Genomic DNA, 17,871 nt, shown 5'->3' on the forward strand with positions numbered 1-17,871 from the left:
GGCTCTGTGCTGACAACTAGCTCAGAACCTGGACCTGCTTCAGATTCTGTATCTCCCTCTCTCTCTGACCCTCCCCTGCTCCTACTGTCTCTCTCTGTCTCTCAAAAATAAATTTTAAAAACATTAAAAAATTTTTTTAAAAATTAACCACTTGATAATTAAAACAAAAAAAGTAATGCTTAAAGGGAAATGAGTAGCTTTACATGCATTTACTGTGAAGAAGAAAACATGTACATCAATGATAAACTATCAACTGAGGAAGCTATAAAAAGAAAGGAAATGAGACCCAAAGAAAATAAAGAGAAATAATAATAAAGAATGGAACTCAATAACATGGGCAAACTACAGAGAAGAACCAATAAAACCAAAAATCAGTTCTTAAAAAAGATCAGTAAATTTATAAATCTCTAGCTATGCTGATAATGAAAAAAGAGGAAAAATACAAATGATCACAATCAAGAATTTAAAAAGGGAAATTGCTTCAAATTCTGTAACGAGTAAGAGGATAATAGAGCAACATTATGAGGCTCTTTATGCTAACAAATGTGATAACTTAAATGTTATGGACAAATTTCTTTAAAAATTTAAGTTTCCATCACAGAATGAAAATGGATGCCTTCTATAGCTGAAGAAGTTAAATTGTCATAAAACTTTCTCACAAAGACACTCCAAGCCCAAACCCTTGAATAACAAGTGATATCAATCACGTACAAAGTCTTTCACAGAATAACAAAGGGGAAATGCTTTCTGACTGATTTGATGAAGGAGCATAACCAAGTTCTTTTAAGAAAACAGGAGAAAAAATCTTTGTAAGTTTGGACTGTGAAACATTTTTAAGAAACAGATAACATTTGCCATAAAAGATAAAATTAATAAAGTGCACCTCCTCAAAATTAAAATATTTTGCTCTTCAAAAGATGTGATAAGAAAATTAAAATGAAATGCTCAGAGTTGGAGAAAATATTCACAAACCATTTATCTGATAGAGGAGTTGTATCTAAGAGGACTAGGGAACTGTGAATACTAGGGAATTATAAATATGTTTAGTTGTTATGTTCCTTTCCAATTGCTGCTATAACAAATCACCTCAAACTTAGTGGCTTAAAACTACACAAATTTGTTACCTCACTGTCTGCAAGTCAGAAGTCTAAAATCAAGATGTCCACAGGGCTGTGCTGGAGTCTTAAAGGAAGAATCCCATTTTCCTGCTTTTTTTCAGCTTCTAGAGGCTGTTTGCATTCCTTGGCTTGTGGCTTCTTCCTGACATCTCTCCAAACCTCTTCCAGTGTCACATCTCCCACTTCTGACTCTTCTCTCTTACAAAGACTCTTGTCTTGTAATTATACAGGGCACACCTGGAAAATCCAAGGATAATCTCACCTGAGGTTAATCACCTTCTAAGATTAATCACGCGGCAAAGTCCCTCTTACCATACAAAGTAACATTCACAGGCTCCAGGGATTCTGATGTGGACATCCTTAAGGGCCATTATTCAGCCTACCACAGATGTCTGGTATTGTGGTTATATAGGAAACTATTGTTAATTCTAAGAGATGCATATTAAATTATTTAGGAGTGAAATGTCATGATGCCTGTAAATTATTTTTATTTTTTTAATGCTTATTTATTTATTTTGAGAGAGAGAGTACACGCAAACTGGGGAGGGACAGAAAGAGAGGGAGAGAGAGAATCCCAAGCAGGCTCCTTACCATCATCATGAAGCTGGCGGCTGGGCTGGATCCCTTGCCCCCTGATATCATGACCTGAGCTGCAATCAAGAGTCTGAAGCTTAACCAACTGAGCCACCCAGGCACTCCTGTAAATTACTTCTAAATATTTCATCAAGAGAAAGAAGCAATTATGACAAAATCTTAATAATTGTTAAGTCTGGGTGGTACATATAGGAGTGTTTGTTAGATTCTTCTAATATTTGACAATTTTCATAATAAATTTGTTGAGCTTAATGAAAAAATATTGAAATGCCAGTCTAGGGTTTAGAAAGCTCACACACTAGCCTGTAACTAAACAAGAATGGAAGCAAGAGGGGTGCCTGGGTGGCTCAGTCAGTTAAGCGTCCAACTTCGCTCAGGTCATGATCCCATGGTTCCTGAGTTTGAGCTTCACCTCAGGCTCTGTGCTGACAGCTCAGGGCCTCAAGCTTGCTTTGGATTCTGTGTCTCCCTCTCTCTCTGCCCCTCCTCTCCTGCTCACTCTTTCTTTCAAAAATAAATAAACATTTTAGAGATATTTTTTAAAAGAATGGAAAAAAGAGATCAGTTCACTTGTTAGTTATCAGAGTACAGAGGTTTGAACCAAGGCAATGGCAGTGAATGTGGAGAGAAGTGGATGGATGTGCAGTATATTTTGCGGATTGAACCCAAGTATGTTGAAGATTTTTAGGAGGTGAGAGTAAAGTAAGCATCAAGGATAATAAAAATAGACTAATTACATTGAGCGTTTACTGTCCACGGATGTTCATATTCAATGAACAGTCGTAACAAACTTATGGGAAAGGTACAATTCCACCCGCATCTTAACGTGCAATCTCTTTCTACAACTTTGGAGCTGGGAGTAGAAGCAAGAGTCCTTGGGACCTGGTTAATGTAAAAAGCAGACACCTGGGGGTCAAGGGAGGGTTGTGCAGATCCAGCCCTCGTGGGGGTGGGAAGCTACAGTCAATTTAGCCCCTCCTGCTGCTGTTCTACTTTCTCTGCGACTTAGGAGGGGAGCGAGCGCCGCGCTGAGCCCGGAAGGATGCAGCACCTACTGTGGCCTAGGGGTTCCGGGTGCTTCCGCTGCTCCTCTGCTTCCTGCTGCTGAACAGCCGCCAAGGGGGGCTGCACCGACATTAGTGGCCCAGGGTCAGGAGGAAACCTGGGGGAGGAGGTAGGTGAGGGCAGGCCAGAGAGCGATCGTGAGAGAAGTGGGTCTGGAGGCCTCAAGGTTAGGAACTTAGGAGGAGAAGCATGCGTTTGGAGACGTGAAAAGAAATAAATGTAGAGAGCGTCTGTCTCGTAGAAAGAGACGCAGCCTTGGGGTGGGGCTCCGCATGTGGGATCTGGACCTAAGAGAAGTAAACTCAGGCGAAGATTGTAAAGGAGAACGGGAAAACAACTGGGCAGCGGGAAGTAAGGCCCCGTGAGGAATAGGCAGGATTTCTGGACAACAGGAGCCAGGACCCACGGGTACGGCGTCCAGACTCCAGAGAGAAAGCTGGGCGGAGCAACGAGCCAGGTCTTCATCATAGGCCCTCAGAGCCTGGCGTCTGACATTTGATTTCTGATAAGAAGAAAGCTAGGCTGGGGTAAAGGAGTATGGAGAGGGGAAAGTGTCCATCCTTCTTTCTCTCCCTCCACTCTGCGCCATCGGGGGAGACCCCCGCTAACTCACGTCTGAGCAGCGGGAGACTGCGCACGAGGGTTCCAGTGCCAAGAGCGTGGGGAAGAGGGCGCAAACTCCTAGTCTGACGCCAAATTTCCCCGCCCAATTCTTGGGTTTAGAGGCCAACGTAGAGGACTTGCGAAGAACTGTGGGAGGAGGTCTGGTGGAGGTTGACGGGCCGGGGGGGCTAGGATTCCTCGCCCTTTTTGCTGCCCAGACGCCTCTTCCAAGCCAGACTTCGGTCACCCACTCAGCACAACGGACAGCGCCACGGGCCCTGTGGGTCTGCAGAGGGTATCAAGGTCACCACTTTTCTTATCAGACCTGGGATCAATGCCTCAGACAATGATCTCCCCTTCCAGGAGAAGCTTTTCTCCTTTCTCAGTAGGCTGTTGGAGGTTCTACTCCTTCCTAAAGCCAGGAAATTGGTATGGGGATCCGTTTGATTCCAGAGGACAATCCCCTTTTCTTAATGCCTGTCCATAATGACTCATGGTAATTCCATTATGTAAAAAAAAAAAAAAAAAAATGGACTCTTTGCCAACTTTACCCCATCTACCTGGAATAATAAAAGTTTTATAACATTAGGGATTGTTCTCCCCGCACACCCTGTCCTTCCCCTATGCAGTTAGGTAAACGGTTTTCTGGACAAGGATCCAGACACACAAATCCTATACATAGCAATACTTCCTTCCTCTAAAGAGTCCAGGCTTCCTTTCTAATCCCCTCCAGGCTTTCAAGTCTTCTTTGAAATGCAGCTCACCTGATTATCCATTCCAGGTGTGTAGCTTTCTGAGTCTCTTCTTAGTTCATCCTCCACAGGCTGCTTTGCTTGTAAGCTTTGTTTTTACCTGGAAAATGGCATCATGGGAGAATGAGGTGCAGGTGCTGAAGGGCAGGTGGCAATGGGGGAAGGGAAAGATGAAAAAAAAAGGAGGATTTGAAAGGAGGAAGGGGTCTGATGAGAGGGACAGAGGCCAGGAAACCCAGGGGTGATAGTAGGAGAAAGCTGCTTTTAATCAACTGGGATTCGAAAGGCTTCTGGCCACGCTCCTTGCTGATTGCACCATTCTGCCTTTAGATGGTCAGGGCCAGTGGGAGTGGGGCAGATCTGGCCCCTCCAAGGATTTGCCTCTCTAGACTTCCAGCACTTGCAAGTTGTACTCCAGCAGACTGTGCCCTGGAGTACGGGCTAGGAAGAGAGGCTGGGGCCTGATCAGAAAAGGGGGAGGGAGGGAGGGGCTGTTTGATTTGCAGATGGGCTTTCTTTCCAGATGCGTCTACTTGAAACCTTCCTGTCATACTCACTCCATGGAGAAGGGAGTATGACTGGAATGGAGGTGGAGTTGGGTGGGTGGAGTGTTTGCCCTTGATCACCCTGGGAAAACCCAGCAGAGGCTTCTAGAAGAAGCCCCTAGAAGAACCCAGCATCCAGCTCCTTCTGATGAGTTCCAATTCCTAGGGCTATCTAAATTTTTCCATAGCCAGGAATCCTTAGGTTCTCAGCCAGATGTACACACGTGCGTGTGCACGCGTGCGCACACACACACACACACACACACACACACACACACCCTCAGACTCTGAGTAGGAAGCCGAACAAATGGATGACAGGTAGAGAGGAGGAATGAAAGGGAGTGGAAAGTCCTTTGGAGACAGATGGCTGATGCTTCCTTAGAGCAGAATTTCATGAATGGGGGAAGGTCAGAGAGAAAATCTACCTTGAATTCATATTATTGGTACTACTGCTGATGTCTAATATGTGAGTAATGCCTTAGAGCAGTGATTCTCAAAGTGCCTCCCAGGACCACACCATCAGCATCACCAAAGAACTTGTTAGAAATGCTAATTCTTGAGCTTCACCCCAGATCTACTGAATCAAAAACTCTGGGGGTGGGAAACAGTAATTTGTGTTTCAACAAGGAAGTTCAGATGTACACTAAAGTTTGGGAATCGCTTCCTAAGAGTTTTCTAAGCACTCCTTACATCCATAATGTATTTTAATCCTCACAATAGCATCAAATGAACCAGCAAACAGAACATAATCCTAGTTGAAAATCTATTGCACACAAGGCACTATGCTAAGCAACTCTTTAAAAAAAATTTTATGTTTATTTTTTTGAGAGTAAAAGGGTGAGTAGGGAAGGACAGAGACAGAGGGAGACACAGAATCTGAAGCATGCTCCAGACTCTGAGCTAGCAGCAAAGAGCCTGATGCAGGGCTCGAACTCACAAACTGGTGACATCATGACCTGAGCCGAGTCGGCCACTTAACCAATTGAGCCACCCAGGTGCTCCTAAGCAACTTTTATACACCAGCTTATTTAGTTCTCTGCACAAATTGTGATTCTTTACTTAATGGAGAGGGGGATTGTTGGTTTCCCTCTTGTTCCTAGAGTGGACCAGTCAGTGTCCCACGTGTCAATTCACCACATCCTTTCACCTTGGACGTTTGTTCTGGAAGGATGACCTCACCCAGGATGTGATGACCCAGGAAATGGAGCACATCAGCAGATTCTGCCCTCAAAATCCATGTCTGAGGCATGGACAGGCAACCTTTTGCACCAAAACCAGTGCGATAAGGTATGAAAGGCCTATGATTGGTCCATGCTGTCTAGCAGACAGACAGCAGGGAGGGAACAGATATTAATGCTGCAGGTAAGAGATGCTGGCAGGACTATGAGAATGATCTGGAGGTTTTGTTTGGGCTCCACAAAAAAAGTTCCACTAGCCATTAGTGATATCTGCAAATGGAGAGATGGATGTTAGCAGACCTACCTTCCATCTGCCAGCCTTGTCTCTTCTAGGGGCAAGCAAGAGGAGAAATTTCAACTCCTATCCCCAAAGTAAGACATATGTGTCTTCTCAAGCATTTTAAATCCCTGACTTTGGATCCTGCCTTCTTCTTGATTTCTGGCTTCCCCCCTCCCAGAACCCAATGGCCAAAGTGAATAGGGATCATTGTTTTACCTCCAAAGTGGATTTGAAGACCCTGAAATGAGAGGTGGCCAATCCTGTCAAGGTAAGGGATTGAATTTTTCCCACGAGTTTGGAATCACCAAGAACCTGCTGAAATGAGGGTGGCAGCTATGAAGAAAGGAATGGGTACTGAGGTGTGAACAGATAAGCTAAAGAAAAGTTCTTTCCTTTCCCAGTTGAAAGGCACCTCCCCCCTCCTTCTCTCTCACAGAAATACCTGTGGGTATCAGTATGAGAGGTTGGGAGGGCAGATGCTGGAAGCCTCTAAGGAGGAAATGATCTATAGGATTGTGCATAAGCATTGAGTCTAAACTAGACATTGAGGGGCACCTGGGTGGCTCAGTCAGTTAAGTGCCTGAATTTGACACAGCTCATCATCTTGCCATTCATGAGTTCAAGCCCCATGTAGGGCTAACTGCTGTCAGCACAGAACCTGCTTCAGATCCTCTGTCTCTCTCTCTCTCTCTCTGCCCCTCCCTCACTTGTTCGTGCTCTTGCTCTCCCTCTCTCTCTCTCTCTCTCTCTCATCTCCCAAAAATAAATAAATATAATAAAATAAAATAAAATAAGCACTGAAAGTTGCCAAGTTTATCTATCTATCTATTTATAGTGAGTTCTATGCCCAATGCAGAGCTTGAACTCATGAACCTGAAACCAAAAGTCACATGCTCTACTGACTAAGCCAGGAAGGCACCCTGAAAATTGCCAAATTAAAAAAAATTAAATAAAAAGTCCTTTTTTCCCCCCTCTATATACTCCTTTTCATACAGCAAGGGATAGCAAAGCTCCTTTGGATAAATGGGACAGGTAGCCCAGAGGCCTTCATATTCAGCACGACTTCCCCCTCCTTCCTCTACCCCATGGCCTGGGCAAGTCACCCGGACAAGGCTCTGGGTTATCTCCTTGAACTCTTCAGAATCCAGATTAAAAACACCCATCTAGCACTCCCATGTACTTCTATAGATGAGACATAGAGGCCCAGACTGGTCAAGGGATTTACTCAAAGCTACATAGCAGGTTCATGGCAGAGCCAAGACAGGACCCAGGTCTCCTGATTCCCAGACCTTTCATGGGGGCACAGCCCCTGCCCTTCCTCTGAAGAACTGCAGTGAGGATTGGGCTGTTCCTAACATTCAACTCCTTTACATTGGCAAGTCTTTTTTTGGGACTAAGACCTAAATTACAAGGAGATGGCAGCCAGAGGAAGGTATAAAGGATCCCAGGCAGAGAGCACGAATGTAACAAATGCCCTGAGGCAAGTATATGATTCACATTAAAGGAATAGGTGGAAAAGTCAGTGGCAGAAGATTAGGTTGGAGAAGTAGGCCCAGGACTGGCCGTACAGGGGCTCAGGGATCATGGCAAACTATTTGGATTTTATTCTAAGTGTAATGGCAAGTTAACTGGGAAGTTTTAAAGAAGCCCTAACCAATCACAATGTGATACATGATTTCAAAAGGCCACTCTTGTAATGTTGGGGTATAGGCTGTGAGAAGAGTGAGCATAGAAACTTGGGACTCTGCAAGGAGCCTGCACCACAGGGAGCTTCCAGCCCCTCATGTTCTCCTAGGAAACTGGTCCCCACTCCATCAGATAGCAGCTGGTCTTCCTAAGTCTGGATTGGTTGCTGGGTCACGGCATCCAGAGCTAAGTGACAGATCCACTTGCAAGAAATGGTTGCCATGGTGCTTCCGTGAATGCAAACAAGGTGCTGCCATTCTTCCCCAGCCCGGAGCCCTAGGGAAAAACATGGGAGAGCTGGTGAGCCGGTGAACTCTCTGTGGGAGTCAAAAGGACAGACAATGGGTGGGCTGAGTCATTGTAGCTTACGCAAACCAGGCTGTCATTGAAGCATTTTGTGAAGGAGAGTAGGTGAGGAAGAGGACACCTTCCCACATATTGATTCCAATCCTTTGTTTCTTCTTGTTTTAAGCCTTCTTTGAGCCAACCCCCACTGTGCGCCACAACCTTGTTGCTGATTGAGACCTCATGCGAAGCCTCTCTGCCCCAGTACCCTTGGCCCTCCAGAGGGGCAGCTCTAGGATGACCCTAATCTTGAGGCAGAGTGGGTGGGGTTCGGACATGTCCAGAACCTCTGAAATGTAAGAGTAGGGGTGAGCCAGAACAAGGGTGCAGTGAAAAAGAGCACAGCTCCGTGGTGCGGATGGACTGCTGTCTTGTCTTCCCTCCAAAGACTATTCCTGAAGTGGAGAAAGTGGGGGTGGGACCAGAGCTGGAATTCAGCCTTCCCCACCCCCACCAGCCTGTACTGTGTGGTCTAGTTGCATACCCTTCCATGTCAGACAGGCCTAAACCCTGCTGTTTTATGAGGGTCTCCATCTGCACATTACCACCCCTGCCAGCCATCCCCCACTCACCCTGCTCCCAAGAATCAACAGAGAAGTGCTATAATCAAAGTGTGCACACATCTAATATTTTGATGGCTCCTGCCAGTTTCCTCCTGATACCTGAAAATCTTAAAAGAGAATGGGTAATCTGACCAACTAGGTCCAGACCATCTGAATACCAGAATATTCTATTTGCAGAGCTTTATGCTTCTCAAATATTCTCACACTCACTGGATACTCACAGGTGTAAGCAAATAGGCAGGTATCAGGATTTGATTTCTCTAAGTATATGTGTACATATGATAATAAACATATAGCTATAAACATAAGTTTATATACTTTATTGGATATGTTATACTTCAATAATAAAAAATAGTAACTATGAGCCTCTCAAAGTAAAAAATGTAAAAAGTGGATAGGAGAAAAGATGTTTCTGAAAAGAAGATGGGGTGGTTTGCTCTTCCTACTGTCAATACTCAGTATGAAGCTACAGTAATTAAGAAAGTGTGGTATGGATGTAAGGATGGACAGGGTCGATCTGTGAAACAAAGAGCCCAGAAATAGGTCCACAACAATGTGGACACTTTATTTATAATACAGGTGGCATTGCATAGAGAAGGTAACCTTTTCAATAAATAGTTCAGAAACAACTGAGTATCCTTACAGAAGAAAAATTCACCTTTATCACTTTACTTAAAATGAACACACAAATAGAATCCAGGTGGATTATAGGCCAATGTGAAAAATTAAATGATGAAATTTATTCTATAGCTTAAAGCCATTTGTTGGTTTTATTTCACTTCTCTGAACTCTTATTCTGCAAAACTTTATAGATGAAGCATTTAGAAGGTGGTACAAGAATAACTTCATGTCCTAATGGTTGAAAAAGATTTCTTTTTTTTCTATCTTTGTTTTTATTTTTTTTCTCAGCTAATTTTTTTTACTTTATAAAGTTTCATATTTTTTAACATATGCAATTATTTTCCATCATTTACAATACAGTAGAAAAATATTTCTTAAAGAGGAAACAAATGTGTAAAAAAAACAAAAGAAAAGATGGTACTTTTGAAATATTATATTAAGAATATCTATAAGCTCTTACAGCTGAAGTAAGATCATTTTAGGATATATGTTATTTCTGCCATGGGAATGCCAACTTCTTTCAGCTGTCTTGTCTGATAAGAATGGATGTTTTATTTATTTTTGATACAGAGAGAGACAGAGCATGAGAGGGGGAGGGGCAGAGAGAGAGAAAAGGAGACAGAACCGGAAGCAGGCTCCAGTCTCTGAGCTAGCTGTTAGCACAGAGCCTGACGCGGGGCTCGAACCTACGAATGTGAGATCTGACCTGAGCCGAAGTTGGAGGCTTAACCAACTGAGCCACCCAGGCGCCCCTCTGATAAGAATGGAAAGGAAAGAATTTCCTAGGTCAGTATTTTCTGGTAGAAATATAATTTATAATTATATATGTAATTTAAATTAAAAAAGAATAAAACCAGGGCCACCTGGGTGGCTCAGTTAGTTAAGCCTCTGACTTCAGCTCAGGTCATGATCTCATGGTTTGTGGTTCGAGCCCCGCATTGGGCTCTGTGCTGACAGCTCAGAGCCTGGAGTCTGCTTCAGATTCTGTATCTACCTCTCTCTCTGCCTATCCCCCACTCATGGTCTGTTTCTCTCTGTCTCAGTAATAAACAAACATTAAAAATGTTTTAAGTTAAAAATGTAAAAACATCATTTTCTAGTAGTCACATGTTTTAAAAAATAAAGAAGAAACAAGGCTATACCAAGTCTGTTCTCTTCAAAAGTGTGGCTTGGAGAGATATTTTTTACTTTGTTAGCCCAAATCACACCAGTCTTTATTTGTTGTTCTTGTTGTTGTTGTTCTTGTTGTTGTTACTTTTAAATAGGCCTTTATTACAAATTTTAAATCTAGAGAAGCTCCTTTTCCCTCTACCCTTATGAGTTCATAAATACAGACATTGGAGCAAGTTCTTCATTTAACGATACCATTTATAAGGTGGTAAAAGACAATATCCACGGGCAAGGGTGCGGCTTCAAGCAGGCAGCGCCGTTCTCAGTCCCCATTCCAAGGTCAGGAAGGTTGCCTCGCCATCTAGAATTTATAGTTTAATTCCCACCCTTAACAGGAAAGCATACAATTTATATGGTCCAAAAGGGGAAAACTATACCCAAAAGACACTCGTGGATGAGTCCCCACATTTTCCATTTGAGGTAATATTGACTTTTCCTGTCCCACTGGCCCTTGGGATGTTTCCCTATATGTATTAACTACTACTATTCTTTACCTCACTCTTCACAAAAGGAAATTAAAATTTTCTTGGATTATAGCATGATATTGGGCGTTAACCAGTGATGTTTAAATATGCTGGCTCATTAGTGATTGAATGTTCAGTGAGAATACTCCATGGGCACTCTTTGGCTTTGAATCCACAAGAAGAGACTGGGTAAAGGAACTCAAAGAAATCCAACAGCCCTCCAGTTGCAGGACCACTGGTTCCCAGATATATTTCATAATGCTAGGGTTGCTGATAATGCAAATGAGATTGTCATTTAATTCTAACCTGAAGCCAGTGCTTGTTACAGGTTACAAACACATCCTCAAAACCATGAATCAACACAAAACGCATGATGAGCCCTCTGTCAGAGTAAAGAGGAAATCACGCTGGTTCGTTATTTTGATGATATTGTGGCAACTGGATATGATGAGCAGAAGGTAGCATGAACCCTAGATGTCGTAAGACACATGCATGGAAGAAGGACTTCAAAAAAGTTCAGAGTCCTGCCCATTAGTGACGTTTCTAGGGTCCAATTGTCTGTGGCATGTCGAGATGCCCTCTCTGAAGTGAGACAAATTAATGGACACATACTGCAATAAAAAAGAGACAATACTCTTTGTGGAAGTATGGGCCTCTTTGGCCTTTGAGGCAATGTAAAACACATTTTAACTCTAATCCATGAGGCTTTTGTATGGCCTGAAGCAAGGAAACGTTGTGCAGGAGTTCCAAGTGGCAATGCAAGTAGTCCTATCACTTGATAATTATGACCTCAGGAGCATTGGAAGTATCTGCAGAAGACAGAGATATCATATAAATCCTCTGGCAAGCCCCAGTAAGATTATTATAGGGTAGATCCCTAGGATTTTAAAGGAAAGCTGTGCCCTTTTAGGCCACCAGCTATTCTCCATTTGAAAAGCAGGTTAGTGGGGGCACCTGCGTAGCTCAGTTGTTTAAGCATCCGACTTTGGCTCAGGTCATGATCTCGCCGTTTGTGAGTTTGAGCCCCACATCAGGCTCTGTGCTGACAGCTCAGAGCCTGGAGCCTGCTTCGGATTCTGTGTCTGCCTCTCCCCCTCTCATGCTCTGTCTCTCAAAAATAAACAAACATTTTTTAAAAAATGAAAAACATTTCCTATCGGGGCCTGGAATACTGAACACCTGGCCATGGGACAACCAGTAATTATGCATTGGGTATTATCTGATCCAATAAACCATAAAATTGGAGGTTCATCACAGCATTCTACTGTTAAATGGAAATGGTGTATACACGACTGGGCCCAAGAAGATCTGGATTAAACAAGTTACACGAAAAGGTAGCCCAGATTCCTTGCTTCACTGCTTTTTCCACAACCTTATTACAGCCTTCTGGGGAATTTTCTATAACTGACTAACAGAGTTGGGGGAAAGCACGGAGCCAATTTATAGATATTTGCACAAAATGCAGGCAACAGTTAGAAGTGGAAGGGTGCTACATTACAACACAAATCAGAAGTGTCGGTGAATCACATTGGTTAAGAGCAATCCTTTCTGTGGGAAGTCTTGTTGGTAGATCTGGCGGTCCACTTGGAATTGAAGATGAAAAAAATTGAAGTATTCATCTATACTGATAACAGTGTTTATGAATAACAGGTTGGTTGGCTGATCTGGGATGTGAATAGAACAAAATATGAAAATCTGTGACAAGAAAGTCTGAGAGGGTTCACTTGGGAGGAACAGTGTGAAGACAGTCGTGGTTTCCTGCGTAAATAACCATGAGAAGATGTAGACTATAGAAAAGCTTGTCAGTAGTCAGGTTATGAAATGACCAATTCTCTGGATATCAGTCATCCTCTTTCCCCAAATCCCCTGGTGCTTTCTTAAACACATATCAATGGATGTAGGGGATGTAGGAAATGAGGGTATGCAGGGGCTTACCAACACGAATTTCCCTCCTCATGAATGGTATGGTTACAGACACCTCTGAATACCAATTTGCTCATAGCAAAGGATAATGTTGAGTTCCCAATATGGCACACCTGGTGGCAAATTTTTTATTTTGAACCCCTTACACCATGAAAAAAGGCAGTAAAAGGGCACCTGCGTGGCTCAGTTGGTTGAGCATTTAACTCTTGATTTCAGCTCAGGTAATGATCTCAGGGTCGTCAAACATGCTTAAGATTCTCTCTCTTTCTCTCTCTCTCCCTTGGCCCCTCTCCCCGACTCGTACTCTCCTTCTGTCTAGGAAGGAAGGAACGAATGGAGGAAGGAACGAAGGGAGGAAGAAAGGAAGGAAGGAAGGAAAAGAGGGGTGCTCAGTCAGTTAAGCGTCCAACTCTTGATTTCAGCTCAGGTCATGATCTTATGATTCATGGGTTTGAGCCCCACATCAGACTCTGAGCTAACAGTGGGGAGGCTTCTTAGGATTCTCTCCCTCCCTCTCTCCTCCTTTTTCCCCTCCCCTGTTTGCACATACACTGTCTCTCAAAAATAAACAAATAAACATTTTTAAAAAAGAAAAAAAAGGCAGTGAATTATATTCTGAATATGGATTTGCCCTTTCTGTCCTCAATACTCTGACAATACTCACTCACCATTAGTGAACTTACGGAATGATTGTTTTATCCATCCCCAAGAGTTTTGGGACTAGGGAGTAAAGGTCAGAGAGGCCCCCTCACTATTATACCTCAAAATATCTGAAGGAGCCTTTGCTTCCCATCTCCTAAATGATGGGTTTTCAGGTCCTAGTGCCCAAAAGAGGAATGCTTGCCCATAATCATAGTCATAGTTTAATTGGAATTTGAGACGACCACCCAGTCACTTTGGGTTCCTCATGCCACTGAACCAATAGATAGATATGGGTATCACTAGTTAGCACAGTAATTGACTCCAATTGCAAGAGAGAAATTGAGTTGTTGCTGTAAGATGAGGGTAAAAAAAGGTAATTAACCAGGAATTAACTAGGAATTAACCAAGGCTTTTTGTATTCTTCTTCCCAGTAGTACTGGTTAAATAGAAAACTGTAGAAACCAAACAAAGCCAGGAGCATCAGAGATTCAGATCCTGCAGAAATACAGATTTGGCTCAATCTTCCAGTTCAAAAATCTCATCCAGTCAAGGTGCTGACCACAGTAAGAAAAGCCATGAAATGGGTGGGAGAATAAGGAAGTTGTAACTGTCAGTTTAGGTCTCAGGATCAGCTACAGAAGAAGGGATTATAGAGGCTGTGTTTAGGGTAACTTGGCACAGAAGTTTCCTTTTCTCCTCCCATTTCTCTTCCTTGCTCCTTTGTATTGGGAACACTGGTATTGCACTATGTTTTAGGTTTCGTATGAAAGTGCATCTGAGTTAAGGGATGTGTGTGTCACTTGTCATAAAAGTATAGGGTTTTCATCCAAACAAAAGACAAGAGTGGAAGACAAGAAGCTAGGATTAAGCTAGATAGTCCTCATTTTTTGCATCACAATTATGCATGATCTTTCTTCACCCTGCTTTATGGCCCCAGGTTGATGTCTATGAACTGCATCAACAATAAGTCCTTACTTACTGTCTTATGATTGGATTTGGCCACCAGAAATTATTGGCAAGAGATCAAAAGCCATATAGGGAGAGAGTTCAGGGTATGCCGTCTTCTGGCTCCCTCCCTGGCTGGCTGTGAGTTGACAAAGGTCTATATTTCTTTACCTGTCCATACCTTTATAAATAGTTCTTTCATTAAACTCTTTAGATTTACTTTGATTGAGTGTACCATGGTTTCTGGACAAGTTCAAAACATCATACTGTACACATGTGAAGAGAAAATTAATAAACCGGACTGTAGTTCTAAAGAAAATATCCAGAATGAAGTATAGAGAGTCAAAAGAATGGAAAATACAAAAGATACAGTCAAACCATAAAAGATACTACATGACAGTCTAACATACATTTATTTGGAGTTCAGAAGGAAGGGAACAAGGAAATGGGGTTGAATCAACATTTAAGATAATAATGTCTGAGAATGCCTCAAAATTGATGTCAGACATCAAGCCATGCATTCGAGAGGCTCTTGGAATCTCAGGGCGAATAAGTGGAAAAAAATGTCTCTCTAATCACAGCCTATTAAAACCGTTGACAATAAAAGATGGGTTAACTCTAAAAGTAACAATTATACTGACAGATGATTTCTCGAAAAGAGAGAGGGGAGGGAGAGAGAGAAACGGGGATCAAGTGAGCTGATACCTAAAGTTTGCTGCTAGGATCTACTCTCTATGTGACTTCACCCTATTTTCTGTCTCAGGAGGCTAATCTGTATGGACTACTTCAATGAACTTTTTCCCTGGATTCTGGTTAGGTTAGGGCAATGGGAATATCCAGGAGAGATCAGAGGGAGGGAATGAGGAGAGTGAGAATAAGGGTTCTTTTTCCCTAGCTTCCTCCCTGTGAGGTTGTTACAGGCTCCCCCGGGCACATATGTGCAACAGGAAATGTGTACAATGGTATACATAGTCACACTATTAATGATAACCCAAGACTGGAGATAATCCAAAATCTAGGTATCTTTACTTTTCTTTACAGTTTCATGACCTAACCATGCATTCTTAGGTTACAATTGTAAAGAAAAGCAAAGAAACATAATAAACATAAGTAATAGCTACCTTTGGAAGAGGTAATGACTGGGAAACACAATAATGTTTTCAGGGTGCTAGAAATGTTCTATTTCTTTACTTGGGTTACATGGATGTTCACTTTGTGATAATTTGTTGAGTTGTTCATTTTGTCTTTATGCACTTTTCTGTTTGTTTTATTTCACAATTTACAAAGTTTTTAAAAAGAAATAAATGAATGAAGTGATAAAGATGGGAGGAGGAATTGTGGAAGGTGCAGAGAACTCCCTGAGTATGTTTTATTATATAGTTTTGATTGTTGAAAAATGTAAATATTTTACATATTCAAAAAATAAAATTACATATAAAGTTTAAAAAAACCTAAAATTGAAAACAAACTGAAACAAACCAAATTATATTATCAAATTGGTAAAAATGACTACACAAATAAAAGAACTATTTCAAATGACTTTAGGAAGCAGTATTTTGATGAGATTAGAGTCCAAGGACAAAATAAACTACCACATATCTTAGATGTTCTTATTATTTTATTAGTCGAGTAATACTTATATTATTATTTATAAATTGTTGTATGCATATTATAGGATGACACATATAAGTGATTATAGTAATGTCATAAGAAACCAAACTTTTCAGTGTAAGAATAAAGAGATACAAGTACAAAATCAAGAGTGCAGTAAAAATCACAGTTAAATTTTAATTGGTTGGGGTGCCTGGGTGGCTCAGTCAGTTGAGAGGATTTGGGGTCAGGTCATGATCCCCGGGTCGTTGAATGGAGCCCTGCATTGGGCTCTTTGATGAGTGTGGAGCCTCCCTGAGATTCTCTCTCTCTCTCTCTCTCTCTCAAATAAAAAACTTTTTAAATTGAAAATATCAGTGTGTGTGTGTTTGTATGTGTGTGTATCTTAATATTCTAGCTCTGTGCACTGAAAGGGCCTAAAAGCAGTATCACTTCAGTTTCCATTATCACCCTTTTTTCTCGATGTTTATTTTTGGAAGAGAGAGACAGAGTGCAAGCAGGGGAAGGACAGAGAGAGAGACAGAGACACAGAATCTGAGCAGGCTCCAAGCTCTGACCTGTCAGCACAAACCATGAGATCATGACCTGAGCCAAAGTTGGACTCTTAATTGACTGAGCCACCCAGGAACCCCTCCATTATCATCCTTGAAACCCAGATTGTGAGAGAGCCTGGGTGGCTCCCAAGCTCCAGCTGCCCTGGGTGGCTTAGTTGGTTAAGTGTCCAACTCTTGACTTCAGCTCAGGTCATGATCTCGCGGTTGTGATATTGAGCCCTGAGTCCATACCCAGCATGGAGCTTGGTTGGGAATCTCTCTCTCTCTCTCTCTCTCTCTCTCTCTCTCTCTGCCCCTCCCCTAATCTCTAAACAAACAAACAAACAAACATAAAAAACCCACCCAGATTGTGGTCTTTAAAATCAGTCCTTACTAAAAGCTACCAAGTCTCTTTGGAAGGATGGCTGCTTCCGTGTTTAGGGCAGGGAATAATAAAGATGAACCTGGTACATATTGGAATGAAAGAAAGTAAGAGCACTTTCAGTTACTACTGGGATGTTTCAAAAGGACACCAGAGCCAGTTTAAAGGCGCTTTCGCTGACTTATTCTAGGGCAATTTGAATACAAAAAAAGAATAATTACTGCAATTGATTAACATTTGTTGAATATATAAAAATCCATATTTCCCATAGTAATGCTCAAACAAGAAAAGCCATTAGGATGTTTCTTAAAAATTTATTCGTCACTGTTGGAGGTAACTACTATACTCAAATTCATTATGCTCCAGATTGGTAAGCCAAAAAAAAATTAAGAATGTATTCTCTATTTCCATTTGGAATTGTATTTCAGAGTAGGGGCCCCTGGGTGGCTCAGTTAGTTAGGTGATAGAGACTTGGTTTTGGCTCAGGTCATGATCTCATGGTTCCTGACTTCAAGCCGCTGAATAGGGCTCCATGATGACAGCATGGAGCCTACTTGGAATTCTCTCTCTCTCCCTCTCTCTCTCTCTCTCTCTCTCTCTCTCTCTGCCCCTTTCCTGCACATACCCTCTTTCTCAAAACAAATTTAAAAATATTTTAAAAATTAACCTGATCTAATCAAGACATTAGATATAACTTCTCATTTACAGTAAATGCAGGGGATAAAAGGATAGACACAGGGGAAATACAGGGAAATCTATCATGAGGAAACAATCAGACAAATTCAGAAGGTGGGGAGCTGTAAAGGATAACTAACCTGGTCTATTCAACAAAACAATGTCAAAAATCGGGA

The 17,871-nt window shown here is 42.1% G+C and overlaps 1 protein-coding gene across 1 annotated transcript; it reads left to right on the forward strand.

The window, feature by feature from the left end:
• Nucleotides 1-2,383: 2,383 nt before the first annotated feature.
• On the forward strand, nt 2,384-6,595 carry RESP18 (regulated endocrine specific protein 18). The gene is given in 8 exon segments (XM_029933269.1): nt 2,384-2,403; nt 2,676-2,785; nt 2,788-2,823; nt 3,599-3,683; nt 4,463-4,566; nt 5,832-5,954; nt 6,309-6,403; nt 6,572-6,595. Coding segments are annotated over 8 exon segments (597 nt in total).
• The last annotated feature ends 11,276 nt before the right edge of the window (nt 6,596-17,871 follow it).

Source organism: Suricata suricatta, chromosome 3 (assembly GCF_006229205.1).
Source record: "Suricata suricatta isolate VVHF042 chromosome 3, meerkat_22Aug2017_6uvM2_HiC, whole genome shotgun sequence".
Classification (NCBI taxonomy): Eukaryota; Metazoa; Chordata; class Mammalia; order Carnivora; family Herpestidae; genus Suricata; species Suricata suricatta.